General features: G+C 40.0%; 1 protein-coding gene and 1 pseudogene across 1 annotated transcript; one reads left to right on the top strand and one right to left on the bottom strand.

Moving 5' to 3' along the window:
• Positions 1-206: 206 nt before the first annotated feature.
• RAB39B (RAB39B, member RAS oncogene family) lies at positions 207-6,500 on the bottom strand. Its single transcript, XM_047716645.1, has 2 exons — positions 5,959-6,500; positions 207-2,969 (listed from the first exon to the last, which is right to left on the bottom strand). Exons 1-2 carry the CDS (start codon positions 6,171-6,173, stop codon positions 2,543-2,545), a joined length of 642 nt encoding a protein of 213 aa, XP_047572601.1. The 5' UTR covers positions 6,174-6,500; the 3' UTR covers positions 207-2,542.
• A 2,792-nt stretch (positions 6,501-9,292) lies between these two features.
• Positions 9,293-9,728, top strand: LOC125092264 (cytochrome c oxidase subunit 5B, mitochondrial-like; annotated as a pseudogene).
• Positions 9,729-18,402: the final 8,674 nt, after the last annotated feature.

Raw genomic sequence — 18,402 nt, 5'->3', positions numbered from 1 at the left:
ATAGAACCAACTCTTCCAAAAGTGGTAAAGGATTGTCAGGCAGTAGTGAGGGCTTTGTGACTTTCAACGTGATGATTATATCTTTCAAAAATTACATTCTTGCTCTCGCTTTGAGATGCCGGTGAACACTGCTTGTGTGGTATGTGTCCTACCTAATTGACACCCTCCAGTGGAAATAGCTACAACACACACTTGAAATCTCACAGTCACATAATCAACCATTTTACTAAATACAAGCAAATTCTCATTCACATACAGCTAAAGAAAACATTTTTCCACATTGCATTACAATGCACAACAAAGTGAGGAAAAGTTTACAGTTTTTTCTGGAACAGGAGACAGTCTAATCCAGCATGCAGTGGTGGTCTTTGTTACAAGTTAGTTGGTCTTTTCTTTGACCTATGTAGTAAAATAGCTTCTAAAGCTTTATCCATAGTATTGTATTAACACCTGATTTTTCTCTAAAACGCACTTATTGCAGTGACAACAGCACTGAATTCTACTAAAATGATTTTTAAAATTTCCAGAACTTGTTTAAGCAATTAAGCTCAGCCACCTTTGCTGGATCCTGTGCTGAGTATCTTTAAACCTGCCTTAAAAAATGCAAGGAGTGAGAACAATATACATATAATGTATTTTAGACAAGAAAACTGTAGAGAAGTTTTGTTTCTATCCTTCTTTTTTTTTTGGAACTGACAGAATCCACTGGATAATCTTGCCTTTGGAATCTTCTTACAGCAGTTTATGAAACTGCATTAATCCCACTGACCCTCTTCTATTTGCTTTCTGAAACCACGATCCGCCCAAGCCAGGTCAGGGGAAGTGAATGCAGAGACGATGGTTGGTTCACTTGTAGTTGATGCTGCAGGTTGGTCCAAGGTGGTTTGTTTCCATAATTTTTGTTATTGGGCTGCTTCGTTCTGGCTGAAGTAATTCCCAGATGTTCAGATTCAGTCACGTTCATACCGAAGTTCGACATTGTGTGTCAAAGCAATTTACCATTGGCAGGCTTTCCTATCACAATGGATGTGAGAAACGTGACTATTCTGAATTGTTTTCTTACTGTGAAAAGTATGGCTTTTGCCTAGCTCAACTAGCTACAATCCAAAGAATAATTTAAAGCAGGACCTCTCTTCAAGAAGATCATGGAAGCTTAAGCCAACCGTTTCAGTTTCCTGATGCATTAGATGTCTATTCACCTGAGAAGTAAGAGCTGACTCTCTAGGGTAGACAAGGACCCAGTGTAGGTATATGGCAAACAGGCGGCTAAGGTCATTGTGAGGTGAGTATTTTATCCCCATCCCACTCCCCATTGCTGTATTTGGTTCCTTGCAGTAATATGTCCACTGTGTTTCAGTGATAAGAACATTTGGAGCCCACACAGTTTTGATGTGTTTCGAGTGTGCAATTAGTCTCTCATTTAAAGCCCTCTTGTCAGTGAGACCTGAACTGGCTTTACGTTTTGTTCCGTCCCCAGGTTCCCTCAGGATTGTAGCTGAGTCGTAAGCAATAATGAAACATACCCTAACATGTAGAGAACATTTATTTACAGTCATATCTCTTCCAAAGTAAACAAATTAGTAACAGTTCGTTCATCTGACAGCAGGAACAAGCTGATGCAGTGGGACGGGAACTAGGAGTCAGGAGACCTTCCCCTTAGCCAAGTGAATCTCCTGCTTCTTAGTTTACTCTTGTAAATTAGGGAAGAAAACCTCACAGGCCTGTTGGGATGATCAGTAAGTAATTCAAGGGACTGTGAGGTGTGTGTCTCAGTACAGGGTTGATTAGCGAACGTTTGCCTCAGGGCTCCTTTCACAGGCGGTCCCTGTACACAGCTGCTCGGCCCCTGGAGAGGTGGGCGGGTGAACTCCAGGCCTGGGATGATGGGGACAGAGGGTATGGCATGGATTACAGTGTTTCTTTCTTCTACTTACATGGTCATCTATTCCATCACACGGGGGTGCGCTTTCTGGAATGTGGTAACAACAGTATGTATAACGGCCTCCCTTCTCAGAGCCACACTGATTTTACTAGAACAACAGGCCTTGAAAGGGTCTTAGTGAATAGCTGCTCTGTGCCCCTCGTTCTACAGACGAGCCGTTTAGAAGCCAATTGGTACCTTCTAGCCAAACCCAGCGCAAACACTTGGTGTAGGGTGTTCTCACCGATTAAGTTGATCTCACAGTCGTTTTAGTTCTAATTGTTTCCAATGGGATCCTTTCCCCCCTTTACATATTTCTTTATGTTTGTGACCTATGAATGAGCGGAAACACCAAGAAATAGTGTGTTATGCTGTCTGAGGGTGTATTTTTCTGGAAAAATTTCCCCAGACCTCAGCCCCTCGACACGCGGTCCGCAAAGGGCACATGGAGCAGCCCCTCAGTCACGTCCACCCACCACAGCCAGTCAGATTCTCCTTGAGGAGGAGGCTCACTTGGTATGTAACATGGAGGTTGAGTCCATTCAGTCACCAGGGATTCTCTTCGTTGTGATCGCTTTGCAGTTCAGGTGGGAGAGCACGTTTCGGGACCCTGACAGCTGACTAGCACAGGCATCTCCGCTCTGATTTGACAACCTCTTCTGAAGAGTGAACCACGTTTGGTACAAATCCACTCTTCACCCCTTCCCATCCCTCCTGGATTGTAATATCCCCCCGTTTAACCAGCTCATATATGTCTCTTGTCAGGTCTGTGAAGGCTTTCTCCACGTTAATGGCGTCTCGGGCTGACGTCTCAATGTACTTCATGCCGTATGCAGCAGCCAGTTTCTCTGCCTCGTGGCGAGTCACTTGCCTCTGTGTATCCAGGTCACACTTGTGACCTACCAGGACAAATACGATTTGGTAGGGCTGAACGTGTACTTTGGTCTCTTCTAACCACTCATGTACATTCTGGAAGGACCTGCGGTTGGTAATGTCAAATAAGAGAAGACCACCTACAGAGTTCCTGTAGTAGGCGCGAGTGATGGATCTAAAACACAAGAAAGAAGTAAAGAATAAAGGCCGTGCCCAAACCCCTGTACTTCAGTGAACTCACACAGTGCACTCTGCTGTGTCCACTCACTGACACAGTCCTTTAGTAAGAATGATTTTTTTTTTTAAAGAATGGAATGCGAATGCCATTCTGTAATTAATAACCCGTGAATTTTCAGTTGGGCAAAACTAAGGGATGACATCTTCCAGAAATGAATGCTCATGGCCTTCCAGGCATTTTCTCTCGATTCAGGTAGAACTACAGCTGTCCCACCCTGGCAACATGGGATACCGAAGTCACAGGTTATTATGAAGAAAAATGAAATAATGAATGTTAAAGTGTCTTCAGAACTGGAGAGTTCATGATAAATTTTAGTAGTTGAAACAGAATTTAAAAAGATTAGAAATGAATTTATGGTAGTTGACAGAAAATGTTTATTAGTATATATAGCTATATTGCAATATACTCCATTTTTCCCCATGTATCACTTCTTATTTTACTCTAAGAGGGTCCTCCATCTCTTCTCTGAGGAGAAACATGCTTTGTTTTTTATTTTCTAGGCCACGTGGAAAAGGGAAAAATCAGAATGGTCTGCGGTGGTGTTAGCAGAGTGATGACTGTCAGCCCCATTTCCTGACACACTTCAGAGAGGCTGAGTCAGGAGCTACCCCTGGGAAAAACTGCCTAAATAGCAAAAATTTCCCCTTAAACTGATAGAACTTATTTAAAGCAGTGTGCCAGGAGTATCTCTAAAACCTAAAGGTTTAGGTTCTAAAACATTTGCTGTACTTAAACAGAAGAAACCTCTAATATTTTAACTTCTTGATTTGAGGAGCACACATAAGTCACAATACTTGGCTTAGAGCATATTAGAGCTTAGTGGAGGGGGTCGAACGATTTGCCTCTACCATCACTTGTTTTAGACTACTGTGCTTTTTGATCTACATCTATTTTTAGGTTTTCTGTCTCCTTGGATGAAAAAGTTAAACAATGAGGGACTCAACAGCTTAAGGCTTAGGACAAATGGCCCAGTGATAAGAGAACAAACATCGTCCAGGGAATTAAAGTCCAAGCTAGATGATAGTAAGAACGAACGTTACCAGTGACTTCAAGTCTCCAAAACCAGGCAAATCAGCCCTGGAGACTGGAAACATTTCTAATTCTCTTATGTTTAAGGGTTCATGGAGAATGGCAGGTGTAATCAGAAAATTCAATGTGAACAAAGATTTTGATTTGTGAATAACTTGGTTCAGGAAAACAGTGAACAAGCTGTAGATCCCTGTCAAAACTCTTAAAGACATTATTATATTAGTGGTTTGTGAGTATTTAGAAAGGAACAAAGCCCTTTCCAAACACAATATAAGGCTATCTAAAAATTAAAATTCCCATTCATCAAAAAATTTTCTTGAAGTTCAAAGACAAATGACAAACCAGGAAAATATTTTACAACATACATGACAAAAAAGGGTAATAATCTATTAAAAAACTCTTTCAAGTCAATATCACCCAATAAATAATAAGCAATGGATATGAAAAGGCTGATCATAGAGAAAGAGATTTCTGTCAACATATAAAAAACCTTTCTTCATTTCTAATACAAGAAATGCAATCACGGGGCGCCTGGGTGGCTCAGTGGATTAAAGCCTCTGCCTTCAGCTCAGGTCATGATCCCAGGGTCCTGGGATCGAGCCCCACATCGGGCTCTCTGCTCAGCAGGGAGCCTGCTTCCTCCTCTCTCTCTGTCTGCCTCTCTGCCTACTTGTGATCGCTGTCTGTCAAATAAATAAATAAAATATTAAAAAAAAAAGAAATGCAATCACGAATTCAGAATTGATCCTGTGCAAGGGTATGTGCCACAGTGTTGTTTGCGGAAGTTGGGGGTGGGGTGAGTGGAGCCAAGTTTGTAGTAAACTCTTCTTTCTACTCTTCTTCAACTACCTAACCAGTATTTTCTATGCTCAATTAGTGTTCAGTAGATAAATGAATAAATAATGACAGACATATTTGAAAATGAATAAAGTCGATTGAGTCCTTTTGATCTAATTCCTGCTGCCATATGTGACATTAGCTCAACTTGTTCTCTCCAAGTTTTCTGTGTACGCTGCTCTGTCACTTGTTTTTACACATGCTGTTTCCTGTCCCTGGGCTTTTCCTGTCTTGGCTTGGGTAATCCTATCCATCAGGTCTCATCCTCTCCGGGCAGCCTTCTCTATGTTCAGACATATAATTACACATGATACATACTACAAGGGAAAACAAAGGGTTGTAGGAGAAAATTATACCTGTTCATTGATTACTCATTATATGCTTAGCGTTATAGTAGGGCGTGGGCATCTGAATATGAACCAGACACTCTTTTGTATAATTGCTGTTTATGTATTTCCTTCCACTACGCCAGCACAGAAGTTCTAAAAGGGAAGGGCTCTTGTCTGTTTTGTTTACAAGGCATCCTCTTGTGTGTTTCCTCCGGCTGTTTCCCCAGAAACAAGCCCAGTGCCTGGCATGCAGTGGATGATTTCCGAATGTGTGCTGGTTGCAAGAAGGAATCAATCATCTGTATCTATTTCATATAATTACGATTATCTCTATATCTCTATATCTGTATCTATGTCTATAAGTATATATCTGTGTATATCATCTGTCTATGCCTGTCAGTTTTGTAAAGATGACCTGGAAACAGTTTTGAAAGTAATGTAGCATAAGGACTGAGATTGATAAATTCCAGCTAGTTTATTAGCCACCAAGGGGCAGATCGGTGGAATTGTGGTGCAAGCAATACGTATTATTGACTGGCCCTCCCTGCCAGGGTGTTTCTTTCCCGGCACTGAACTCCCGGCTAGCTGAAGGTGGGCTTGAGCAGAAATCCCCAGACCCTTGGGATCGTCCCTACGGGGGCCGACACCAGGACCAGGAAGTCCTCTCTCCCCAAGGGTTGTGCAAAGCCTGTAGACCCTCCCACTGCTCGCGGCCCGGCTGCGCTCCCCACCTGAACCTCTCTTGACCCGCGGTATCCCAGATCTGGAGCTTGATGCGTTTTCCTGGCTCGATCTCCACCAGACGGGAGAAAAAATCCACCCCCACGGTGGGGTCTGAAACCTGGGCAAAGCGGCCCTCGGTGAAGCGGCGGATCAGACAGGACTTGCCCACCGTGGAATCCCCGATGACAATGAGCCGGAACTGGTATAGCCAGATGGCCTCCATGGCCGGGGCTCAGCAGGTCTCCTCGGCCCGGGCCGGCCGTGGGCGGCGAGAGGGGCGCCCAGCCGAGACCTCGGAGAGCGTGGCTTGGTCCGGATCTAGATCGGCCGCGAGCACATCGCTAGCCTGGGAGCCTGAGGCGAGGTAGGCCCCGGCGCGGGGAGAGCGAAGGAATGGATGCTGCGCTCGCAGAGGTGATGAAATGGCAGCAGCATCAGCACCACGCACTCTGACTCATCACTGACAACCGAGTTACTGTAATCCCGCGCGTAGACGCGACTGCCGGGGCTGCCACACTGTCTGTAAAAGGAGCGCACACAGAAACAGCCGCGGGGGACGGGGGGCGGGGGGGGGGTACCCAGCGCCTTCCTTTCCTTTCTAATTTCTCCACCCACCGCCCCTTCTCAATTAATTTTTTTCTCTATCTCCAACTAGCAAAAGGGATACCTTTTCATTCAAACTAGCGAAACAATCCAAAAATGTACACAAAAAAGTAGATCCATCATTATTAAGATATTAACAGCTTGGGATATATTCTTTTACGTGTATTGCCAAGCAAATATATATACACATAAAAATTTATTGCTGTTTGGTGTGACAAAAATTGGATCAAATTGGACCATTACTTTAGTGTTTGCTTTTTGCAATTAATAAAGAATCATAAACATCCTCCATTTCCAACCCACTTTCCTTTTGCAATGACAATGCTACAATAATGATTCTAACTATAGTCACACATTCGTTATTTCAGTGAGATAGAGTCTTTCAAAAGGGACGGGGAAGTCAAAGAGGATGAGCATTTTAAATGTAATGGATTTGGGCATGATACTTTGTAAAAAATATTTAGCGATATGAATTCTACTTAGCAATATGTGAAAAGGCGATTTCTTCACATTTTTTTCAAGCATCATGTTATATTCTTTCTGAATTCTTGCCACTCTAATGTAGTTAAATAAGGTGTTCATTAGTTTGTTTTACATTTTCCTGACTACTAATGAGGTCAATACCATTTCTCAAGTATTGACCATTTGCATTTCCTCTTCTGGGAATGACCTCTTCAAAACTTTTGTCTGTTCTTCTTTTTTTTTTAATGTAATTCCTTATCATTTCGTTACACAATTAAAAAACGTGGGGCTCCTGTGTGGCTCAGTCAGTGAAATGTCTCCCTTCGGCTCAGGTCATGATCCCATGATCCTGGAATGGAGCCCTGATCACAGCCCCTGCTCGGCATGGAGTCTTCTTCCTTTCCCTCTGCCTCTCCCCCCTCTTGTGCTCTCTCTCAAATAAATAAATAAAATCTTCAAAAAACAGGTTATTGATATATAATTCACATTCCATACTATTCACTCATTTGAAGTGCATAATTCAATGGTTTTTGGTATAGTCACGGACTTGTGCAATCATCACCATACTCAATCTTAAAATATTTTCATCATCCCCAAAACAGACCCCTACCTTTTGGCCCATCACCTCCTATCATCCTTTCCTCCTAGCCCTAGGCAACAACTAATCTACTTTCTGTCTCTATAGATTTCCTTATTCTGGACATTTCATATAAAGGGAATTATAAAATATGTGGCTTCTTCTTTTCACAGAGACATTTTCTGGCTTTAAAACTGGCTTTTTTCACTTACCATAATGTTTTAAAAGTTCATTCACATTCGGTTTTATGACTGAGTAATATTCCACTGTGTGGATGTACCATTTTATTAATCCATTTATCTATGGATGGACATTTGGGTTGTTTCCACATTTGGGCCCTTATAAATAATGCTGCTATGATCATTTTGTATACAAATATTTGTTTGAACACATGTTTTGAATTCTTTTAGCTTTAAATCTAGGAGTGGAATTCCTGAGTTCAGTGGTGACTATATGTTGAATGCTTTGAGGAAATGCCAGACTGTTTTCCATAGAGACTGCAAAGTATGATGGCTCTTATTTCTCCGTATCTTCTCCAACACTGGTTGTCTTCTGACTTTTTAATTTTAGACATCCGAGGAGTGGGTGTGAAGCAGTATAGCTCATTGTGATTTTGATTTGCATTTCCCTGAAGACTAATGACAGTGTGTATATTTTTACATTCTTATTGACCATTTGTGTATCTTCCTTGAAGAAATGTAGATTCAGATCCTTTTCCCACTTTTAAATTGGGTTATTTGTCTTTTTATTGTTGAGTTGTAAGAGTTCTTTATATATATTCTAGGTACAGGTCCTTTATCACATACATGATTTGTAAATATCTCTCCCATTCTGTGTTCCCTTTTTGCACTTTCTTGAGGGTGCCCTTTGAAGCACAGAGTTTTAAATTTTGATGAAATAGAAATTACCTTTCCCCCCCTTGTGTTGCTCATGCTTCTGGTGTCATGTCTAAGAGTACTTTGCCAAATCCAAGGTCATGAAGATTCATTCCTAGACTTTCTTAAAAGATTTTCATAGTTTTAACTCATACATTTAGGGCTATGCTCTATTTCGAGTTAATTTTCAAATATGTTGTGAGGTAGGGATCCAGCTTAATTCTTTTGCATATGGGTATCCAGTTGTCCAAGCACCGTTTGTTGGGAGAGGTCATTCTTTCCCCATTGAATGATTTTGGCACCCTTGTTGAAAATCAACTGGCCATAGACTATGGGTTTATTTCTGGACTCTCAATTTTATTCCGTTGGTTTATATGTGTAGCCTTATGCCAGTAACACATTGTCTTGATTATTGTAGCTTTGTAGTAGTTTTGAAATCGGGAAGTATGAGTCCTCGTCTTGTGTTCTTTTCCAAGATTGTTTTGGTTATTTGAGGCCTCCTTTAATTCCATATGAATTTTAAGATCAGCTTGTCAGTTTCTGCAAATAAGGCAGCTGGGATATTGATTGAGATTTTATTAAATTTATAGATCAATTTGAAGAGTATATTCATCTTAACAAAATTAAATTACATTAAGTCTCCTAATGCTTGAACATGGGATATTTTCCCATATATTTAGGTCTTTTAAAATTTCTTTTAACAATCTTTTTTAGTCTTCAGTTTGCAAGTCTTACACTTCTTTGGTTAAGTTATTTCTAAGTATTTTATTCTTTTTGATGCTATTGTGAATGGAGTTGTTTTCTTAATTTTATTTTCAGATTGTTCATTGCAAGTGCATAAAAATACAGCAAAGGCTGTTTGTGGTGGATGTGATGGCTTCAAGTTTACTTCATGGAATTGGTGTGCTGGTCATGCAGGACCTCAGGGCCCACGGTCCCAATGGAGTCGCCATGGCATCTATGGCATCTGTACGTAGTGTTGCTACTGAGACGGGCAGGCAACTGGGCTGGAGAGGGAGGTCATGATGACTCCTGAAGGGGAGGGGCTGGACCTATAAACGTGCTAGCCCCACAGGCAGCTTCAGGCACCAAAGAAGACCCTAATTTAGTCCCATCTATCACCAACAAGCAGATAGTGGGCTGCGTCTTTGAAGAGGACAGTGTTGCCTTCATCTTTTTCTGGCTGGACAAAGGCAAGATCCAGTGATACCCTACCTTTGGAACCCATTGCAAGCTGGTGCCCCACCAACTGGCCCACTGAGCCTTTGCCCTAACTTACTCAAAATGTCCTGTGAAGTTTCTTCCTTCCAGTAAAGACTGGCCATCGCATTGGCCCCTTCTCCTCCCTCCCCCTGCAAATACAATAGATTTTTAATTGATTTTATAATTTCCAATCCTGCCAAACTCGTTTACTAGTCCCAGTGGTATTTTTTAGGGTATTCCATATGATTTGGTCAAACAGTTTGTCTGCAACTGATCATGTGATCATGAGATGATCATATGCTTTCTGGTTTTGTGGTCTATTGATATGATGTACTACATTAATTGATTTTTGGATGTTGAGTTAAGCTTGCATTCCTGGTATAAATCCTACTTGATCATGGTGTATAATTTTTTTAAAGATTTTATTTCTTTATCTGACAGAGAGAGAGATCACAAGTAGGTAGAGAGGCAGGCAGAGAGAGAGGAGGAAGCAGGCTCCCCGCTGAGCAGAGAGCCCGATGTGGGGCTTGGTCCCAGGACCCTGGGATCATGACCCAAGCCGAAGGCAGAGGCTTTAACCCACTGAACCACCCAGGCGTCCCAAATGGTGTATAATTTTTAAAATATGTTTTTAGATTTGATTTACTAGTATTTTGTTGAAGATTTCTGCATCCAACTTCATAGTATTTGATCTGTAGGGTTTTTTTTTTAAATTTTTTTTTTATTGTTATGTCCTCGTCTGATTTTAGCCTCAGGGCAATATTGGCTTCATAACACGAGTTCAGAAGTGTTCCTTACTCTTCTGCTATTCGGAAGAGTTTGTGAAGAATTGGTTTTAATTCCTTTTAAATGTTAGCTAAACTTCAAGCCAGTTGGGCCTGGGGTTTATTTTGTGGGTAGCATTTTGATTACTAACTCAATCCCTTCACTTGTTATATGTCCACTCAGGTTGTCTCTTTCTTTGTCTTTTTAAAATTTAAAGTGTATTTTATTTCACCAAGTATATTCAAAACTATAATCAATTTTATAATCAGCTACCCAATTTATAAGCACTATAAATTATGAATGAGATGTTTTATATATCTTTGTACTAAATCTCAGATATTTGGTGTGTATTCTACACCTATAGCACATCTCAACTTGTACCAGCAGTGTTGCTTGTGGCTTGTGACAGTGCAGCCCAGAAAGGCCCCACCACCCAGCTGCATCCTCCCCCTACAATTCCTTCTCAGGACCAGCTGGCTCATGCCCCTGGCTGCTGTTTCTTGAGCCAGCTTCAGTAGTTTGTATCTTGGTAGGAATTTTTCCATTTCATCTAAGTTATCCAATTTCTTGGCATACACTTGTTTGTAGTATTCCTTTATGATCCTTCTAAATTTTGTAAGGTCAGTAGTAATGTCTCCTCTTTCATTTATGATGCTAGTAATTTGAGTCTTCTCTCTCTTTTTCTTGGTCAATCTAGCTAAAGTTTTGTCAATTTCCTTCATCTTTTCAAAGAACTAACTTTTCTTTAGTTGATTCGGTTTTAATTTACTTCCATTTCATTTATCTCTGCTATAATTTTTAGTATTTCCTTCCTTCTCCTTGATTTACTTTTAGTTTGCTCATCTTTTTTTTCCAGTTTCTTAAGGTGTAAGGTTAGGTTATAGATTTGAGATCTTCTTTTTTTTCTGAACAGAGGCATTTACAGCTATAAATTTCCCTCTGGGCACTGATTTATCTGCATCTCATAACTTTTGGTATCTTGTGTCTTTGTTTTCATTTATCTCAAAGTATATTCTGATTTTTATTTTGATTTCTTTTTTATGGCATACCATATGGGTTTATTCTGGACAATACTTCATGTGCACTTGAGCAAAATGTATATTCTGCTTTTGGGTGTAGTGTTCTATGTATGTGTCTTAGGTCTACTTGTTTTTAGTGTTGTCCAAGTCTTCTATTTTCTTCTTGATCTTCTGTAGAGTTGTGCTAGCTATTAGTGGCAGTGGGATGTAAAGTCTTCAACTATCATTGTAGAAATATTTCTTGCTTTAATTCCATCAGTTTTTGCCCCATGTATTTTGGAGTTTGGTTGTTGGATGCTTATATATTTGTAATCACTATACTTCATAATGGATTGACACTTTTATCATTATGAAATATTTCTGTTTATCTCTGGTACCCCTTTTTTTCTTTGGAAGTCTATTTCATGTGATGCTAACATAGACACCAGCTTTTTTCTAGTTGCTGTTTGCATGATATATCTTTTGCCATATTTTTTTACTTTCAATCAGTTTCTATTGTGTGATACTAAGCATTTCTACTCTATATATAGTTGTATCATTTTTAAAAACCCACTCTCACAATTTTTGCTTTTTTATTAGATTTTGTTATTGCAATCAGTGATATACTTGGATTTGCATGTCATTTAATTTAATTTTTCCTTTTCTATATATTTTATGGGATTTTTTATTCCTCTATTCCTCATGTCTGTTCATGTCTTCTTCCCATTTTTAAACTGGATTATTTGTTTTTTGGGTGTTCAGTTTTATAAGTTCTTTATTTTGGATACTAACTTTATCAGAGATGTCATTTGCAAATATCTTTTCCCATTCCAAAGCCTGCCTTTTAGTTTTGTTAATTGTTTTATTTGCCATGTAGAAGCTTTTTATCTTGATGTACTCCCAATAGTTCATTTTTGCTTTTGTTTTCCTTGCCTCAGGAAACATATCTAGAAAGAAGTTGCTATGGCTGATGTCAAAGAGGTTACTGCCTGTGTTCTCTGCTAAGATTTTGATGGATTCCTGTCTCCATTTAGGCCTTTAATCCATTTTAACTTATTTTTATCTACGGTATAAGAAAGTAGTCTAGTTTCATTCTTTTGCATGTTTCTTTTTTTTCCCTCTGAAGTATTTTTATTTTTTTATTGTGTTATGTTAGTTACCATACAGTAAATTATTAGTTTTTGATGTAGTGTTCCATGTTTTGTCTTTTGCATGTTTCTGTCCAGTTTTCCTAACACCATTTGTTGAAGAGACTATCTTTTCTCACTGGATATTCTTTCCTGCTCTGTTGAAGATTGACCATATAGTTGTGGGTTCATTTCTGAGTTTTCTATTCTGTTCTATTGAACTATGTGGCGTCTTTTGTGCCAGTACCATAATGTTTTGATCACTAAAGCTTTGTAATATAACTTAAAGTCCAGAATTGGGATGCCTCCAGCTTTTCTTTTCTTTTTCAAGGTTGATTTGGCTATGTGAGGTCTTTGGAGATTCTGAAATTCAAAACACAAGAAGTAAGAAGTGTTGGCAAAAATGTGGAGAAAAAGAAACTCTTGTTCAATGTTGGTGGGAATGCAAAGTGGTATAGCTGCTATGAAAAACAGTGTGGAGGTTTCTCAAAAAAATAAAAACAGAACTACAATATGATCTGGTAATTTGCCCCTGGGCATTTACCCAAAGAAAATGAAAACAGTAATTTGAAAGATATATGCACCCTTATGTTTATTGCAACATTTACAACAGCCAAGATATGGAAATGACCCAAGTGTCCATTGATAGAAGAATGGATAAAGAAGATATGATATGTGTATATGTATGTATGTGTATGTTTATGTATAAATAATGGAAATTACTCAGCCATAATAAAGATGAGATCTTGCCATTTACAATGACATGGATGGAGCTACAGAGTATAATCCTAGTGAAATCGGTCAGAGGAAGACAAATACCATATGATTTCACTCATGTGTGGAATTTAAGAAACAAAACAAAGAAAGAAAAGAGAGACAAACAAAAACCCAGTCTTAACTACAGAGAACAAACTGGTGGTTGCCAGAGGGGAGGTGGGTGGGGGAATGGGTGAAACAGGTTGGCAAGCACTGGTTAAGATATACAATTTTTAAAAAAGATTGTATTTACTTATTTGACATAGAGAGATCACAAGTAGGCAGAGAGGCGGACAGAGAGAGAGGGGGAAGCAGGCTCCCTGCTGAGCAGAGAGCCCAATGTGGGGCTCGATCCCAGGACCCTGAGATCATGACCTGAGTGGAAGGCAGAGGCTTTAACCCACTGAGCCACCCGGGCACCCCAATATATACAATTTTTGAATCATTATATTGTAACCTGAAGCTAATATAACACTGTATGTTAGTTATACTGGAATTAAAATAAAAACTAAAGGGCACCTGGGTGGCTCAGTTGAGGCATGACTGCCTTCGGCTCAGGTCATGATCCCTGAGTTCCAGGATCAAGTCCCACATCGGGCTCCCAGCTCCGCGGGGAGTCTGCTTCTCCCTCTGACCCTCTCCCTCTCACGCTCTCTCTCTCTCTCTCTCTCTCATTTTCTCTCAAATAAATAAATAAAATCTTTAAAAAAATAAAATAAAAACTAAGGAAACAACATTGGTACATCACTAATAACTATACTCCACACTCTATTCAAATTTCACTAATTTTCCTTAATTTCCTTTTCCTTTTCCAGTATCCCATCTAGGATACCACATTACATTTTGTCATCATGTTTCCTTAGCCTCCTCTGGTCTGTGATTGTTTCTCTAAGTTTCTTGGTTTTTGATAACATAGAGACCCTTGAGGAGTACTGGTCAGGGATCTAGTAGATTCCCATTTGGGATTTGTTTGGTATGCTTTTCATGCTTCTACTAGTTAGGAGTAGACCCCTATAATGTGAATATTTGCTTGCTTAACATTGTCTAAGTTAAGATCCCTTAACTTACCATCGTTTTTAAAATTTCTGTTTTCTAGGGGTACCTGGGTGGCTCAGTCAATAAGCGTTTGCCTTTGGCTCAGGTCATGATCCCAGGGTCCTAGAATCAAGCCCTGTGTCAGGCTCCTTGCCCAGCGGGGAGTCTGCTTTTCTCTCTGCCCCTCCTCTTGCTCAAGCTTTCTCTCTCACTCAGTCTCTTTCTCTCAAATAAATAATAAAAATAAAATCTTTAAAAAATAAAAAAATAAAATTCTGTTTTCACTTTACTGTTCAGCTTGGGTGTGATTACCCCATCTTCACTGAACTGTTCTTCTGCATCTTGTAACGTACTGTTGATTACCTCTAGCATATTTTTCATTTAGGTTATTGAATTCTTCAACTCTGAATGGGTCTTTCTTATATTTTCTGGTTCTTTGTTGATATTTTCACTGAGGTCGTCCACTCTTCTCTCCAGTCTTGTGAGCATCTTTATGACCATTACTTTGAACTCTATTAGGTAGACTTGTTACTGCCATTTCATTTAGTTCTTTTCCTCATGTTTTGTCTTGTTCTTTCATTTGGAGCATATTCCTTTGTCTCCTCATTTTGCCTGACTTTCTGTGTTTATTTCTATGAATTGGGCAGAACAATGACATTTCCTAAATTTGAAGGAATGGTTTTATGTATGGCCATCCCCTGTGTAGGCTGTGTGTGCCTGGTGAATTTGGATGGCTAGCTGGAGCTTTGGCTGGCATGGGCTGGGGATACTGGGGTTGCTGTGGTGGGATGGCCAGAGCTGAAGTGGGTACAAGCTAGGGTGTCTCAGGGTGCTCAGCATAGGGGGCACTCTGGTGGGCATGAGATGGGTGTTCCCTGGGTGCTCTGTGCAGGGAGTATCAAGTGTGTGGTTAGAGTGGAAAGTGAGCTGGGATGCCCCAGAATGCTGTGTACCAGGAGTGCCCTTAGCAAGTCATCTGGAGCCAAAGTGCTGTGGGCCTGGAGTGTTCCAGGGTGCTTTGTGTCTGTGTTGCCTTGGTGAAATGGCTAGACCTGTTAGTGAGTACTGACCCAGGGTGTTCTGGTGTGTGCTGTGCTGGGGTTGCTTTTGTGGATGGTTGGGGCTGGTGTGGGCTAGGGGCCTGGGGCTCACTGAGGCAGCAGGCTAGTTAGGGTGCCCAGTCTGTGCACTAGCCTGTGCTTTTAAGGTGGAGGGGAATGTAAACTGTGGAGCTGACCAACACCTCTAAGTCAGAGGAAGTTCCAGCAGCTCCCTCACCATTTGCTGGTTCCCTTATATTCTAGTTGCCCTTTTAAACCATGGCTTTTTAAAAGTTTTTCCCACGGTGGAGAAATCTGCTCCTGGTCCCTCAATACTATCTCTCCCTGCTGCAGCTCACAGTGTCAGGGCAGGGGGCAGTTTCCCTTTGTTACTGTGTCTCCATCTCTTGCTGTTCTCTGTGTGGTCTATCTTTCGTTCTGCTGAAGCTGTTCAGTCAGCTATCAGTTCTTCATGAGGAGTTGCTCTATAAAATGCATCACAATGTTTATTCTTCCGATCCAAGAGCATGGAATGGTCTTCCATCTTTTTGTGTCTTCTTCAATTTCTTTCATGAGTGTTCTGTAGTTCCTCGGTACAGATCCTTTACTTCTTTGGTTAGGTTTATTCCCAGGTATCTTATGGTTCTTGGTGCTATAGTAAATGGAATCGATTCTCTAATTTCCCTTTCTGTATTTTCATTGTTAGTGTATAAGAAAGCCACTGATTTCTGTACATTGACTTTGTATCCTGCCACGTTACTGAATTGCTGCATGAGTTCTAGTAGTTTGGGGGTGGAGTCTAAGGGGGAAATACATAGCCATCCAAACCTCCCTCAAAAAAATGGAAAAATCCAGAACACAGCAGCTGTCTCTACACCTTAAAGAACTGGAGAATCAACAACAAATCAAACCAACTCCACACATAAGAAGGGAAATAATCAAGATTAGAGCTGAGATCAATGAGGTAGAAACCAGAGGTACAGTAGAACATATCAATGAAACTAGGAGCTGGTTTTTTGAAAGAATCAATAAGATCGATAAACCATTGGCCACACTAATCCAAAAGAAAAGAGAGAAAGCCCAAATTCATAAAATTATGAATGAAAAGGGAGAGATCACAACTAACACCAAGGAAGTAGAAACAATCATCAGAAGTTATTATCAACAGTTATATGCCAATAAGCTAAGCAACCTAGATGAAATGGATGCATTCCTGGAAAACTATAAACTCCCAAAATTGAACCAGGAAGAAATTGACAACCTAAACAGACCAATATCTAGTAACGAGATTGAAGCAGTGATCAAAAACCTCCCAAAAAACAAGAGCTCAGGACCTGACGGATTCCCTGGGGAATTCTACCAAACATTCAAAGAAGAAATAACACCTATTCTCCTGCAGCTGTTTCAAAAAATTGAAGCAGAAGGAAAACTTCCAGACTCTTTCTATGAAGCCAGCATTACCCTGATCCCCAAACCAGGCAAAGACCCTGCCAAAAAGGAGAATTTCAGACCAATATTACTGATGAATATGGATTCTAAGATTCTCAACAAGATCCTAGCAAACAGGATCCAACAGCACATTAAAAAGATTATCCACCATGACCAGGTGAGATTCATTCCTGGGCTACAAGGATGGTTCAACATTCGCAAATCAATCAATGTGATAGAACAAATTAATAAGAAAAGAGAGAAGAACCACATGGTCCTCTCAATTGATGCAGAAAAAGCATTTGACAAAATCCAGCATCCGTTCCTGATTAAAACGCTTCAAAGTATAGGGATAGAGGGAACATTCCTGAACTTCATCAAATCTATCTATGAAAAACCCACAGCAAATATCATCCTCAATGGGAAAAAGCTTGCAGCCTTCCCGTTGAGATCAGGAACATGACAAGGATGCCCACTCTCACCACTCTTGTTCAACATAGTATTAGAAGTCCTAGCAACAGCAATCAGACAACAAAGAGAAATAAAAGGTATCCAAACTGGCAATGAAGATGTCAAACTCTCTCTCTTCGCAGATGACATGATTCTTTATATGGAAGTTCAAATCATTTATTTTTGCTTTTGTTTTCCTCACCTCAGGAGACATATCTAGAAAGAAGCTGCTGTGACTGATGTCCAAGAGGTTACTGCCTGTGTTCTCCTCTAGGATTTTAATGGTTACCTGTCTCACATCCACTTTGAATCTATTTTTGTATAAGAAAGTGGTCCAGCTTCATTGTTCTGCATGTTGCTGTTTTCCAACACCATTTGCTGAAGAAACTGCTTATCCCATTGGATATTTTTTCCTGCTTTGTCAAAGATTAATTGACCATATAGTTGTGGGTTTATTTCCGGATTTCTTAATCTGTTCCATTGATCTATGGTGTCTTCCTTTTTTGAGGCTGAACTTTGTTTCTCCTTTGAAGGACCAAGTTCGGCTTTTGTTTTCAGATTTGAGTGATTTTATTTTAACATGTAAATTTGAGTACATATAGTAATAGAAGATTTAAAATTCTATACAAATCTTTGTCATTATTCTTTTTTGTAAATTTTTTTTTATTTATTTCTTTGACAGAGACAGATCACAAGTAGGCAGAGAGGCAGGCAGAGAGAGGAGGAAGCAGGCCTCCTGCTGAGCAGAGAGCCCGATGCGGGATTCAATCCCAGGACCCTGAGATCATGACCTGAGTCGAAGGCAGAGGCTTTAACCCACTGAGCCACCCAGGCACCCATTTTGTCATTTTTCTTTAAAGACAGTGTGCCTTATCGTTTTATGGACAGCAACAATACTTTTTGGCTAGTCAAATTCCTTAGTTTCCTTCTTATTTTTATGGACTAAAATGTCCAGTTTACTTTGAGACTTTACCATATATTTGTTTCTTTAAAAATTATTATTATGTTTTATTTAATTAATACTTGTTCATTTAACAATATAGCCTGGTCATAAAGATCATATTCTTATGTGTGACTATGAGGCAGTCATATTTCTAGGTATTTAATGCCATTCTAATACCAGTTGGTCTTTT

The sequence above is a fragment of the Lutra lutra genome, chromosome X, assembly GCF_902655055.1.
Source record: "Lutra lutra chromosome X, mLutLut1.2, whole genome shotgun sequence".
Classification (NCBI taxonomy): Eukaryota; Metazoa; Chordata; class Mammalia; order Carnivora; family Mustelidae; genus Lutra; species Lutra lutra.
Note: the sequence above shows the minus strand (reverse complement) of the source record. Positions and strands in the feature narration are given on the sequence as shown.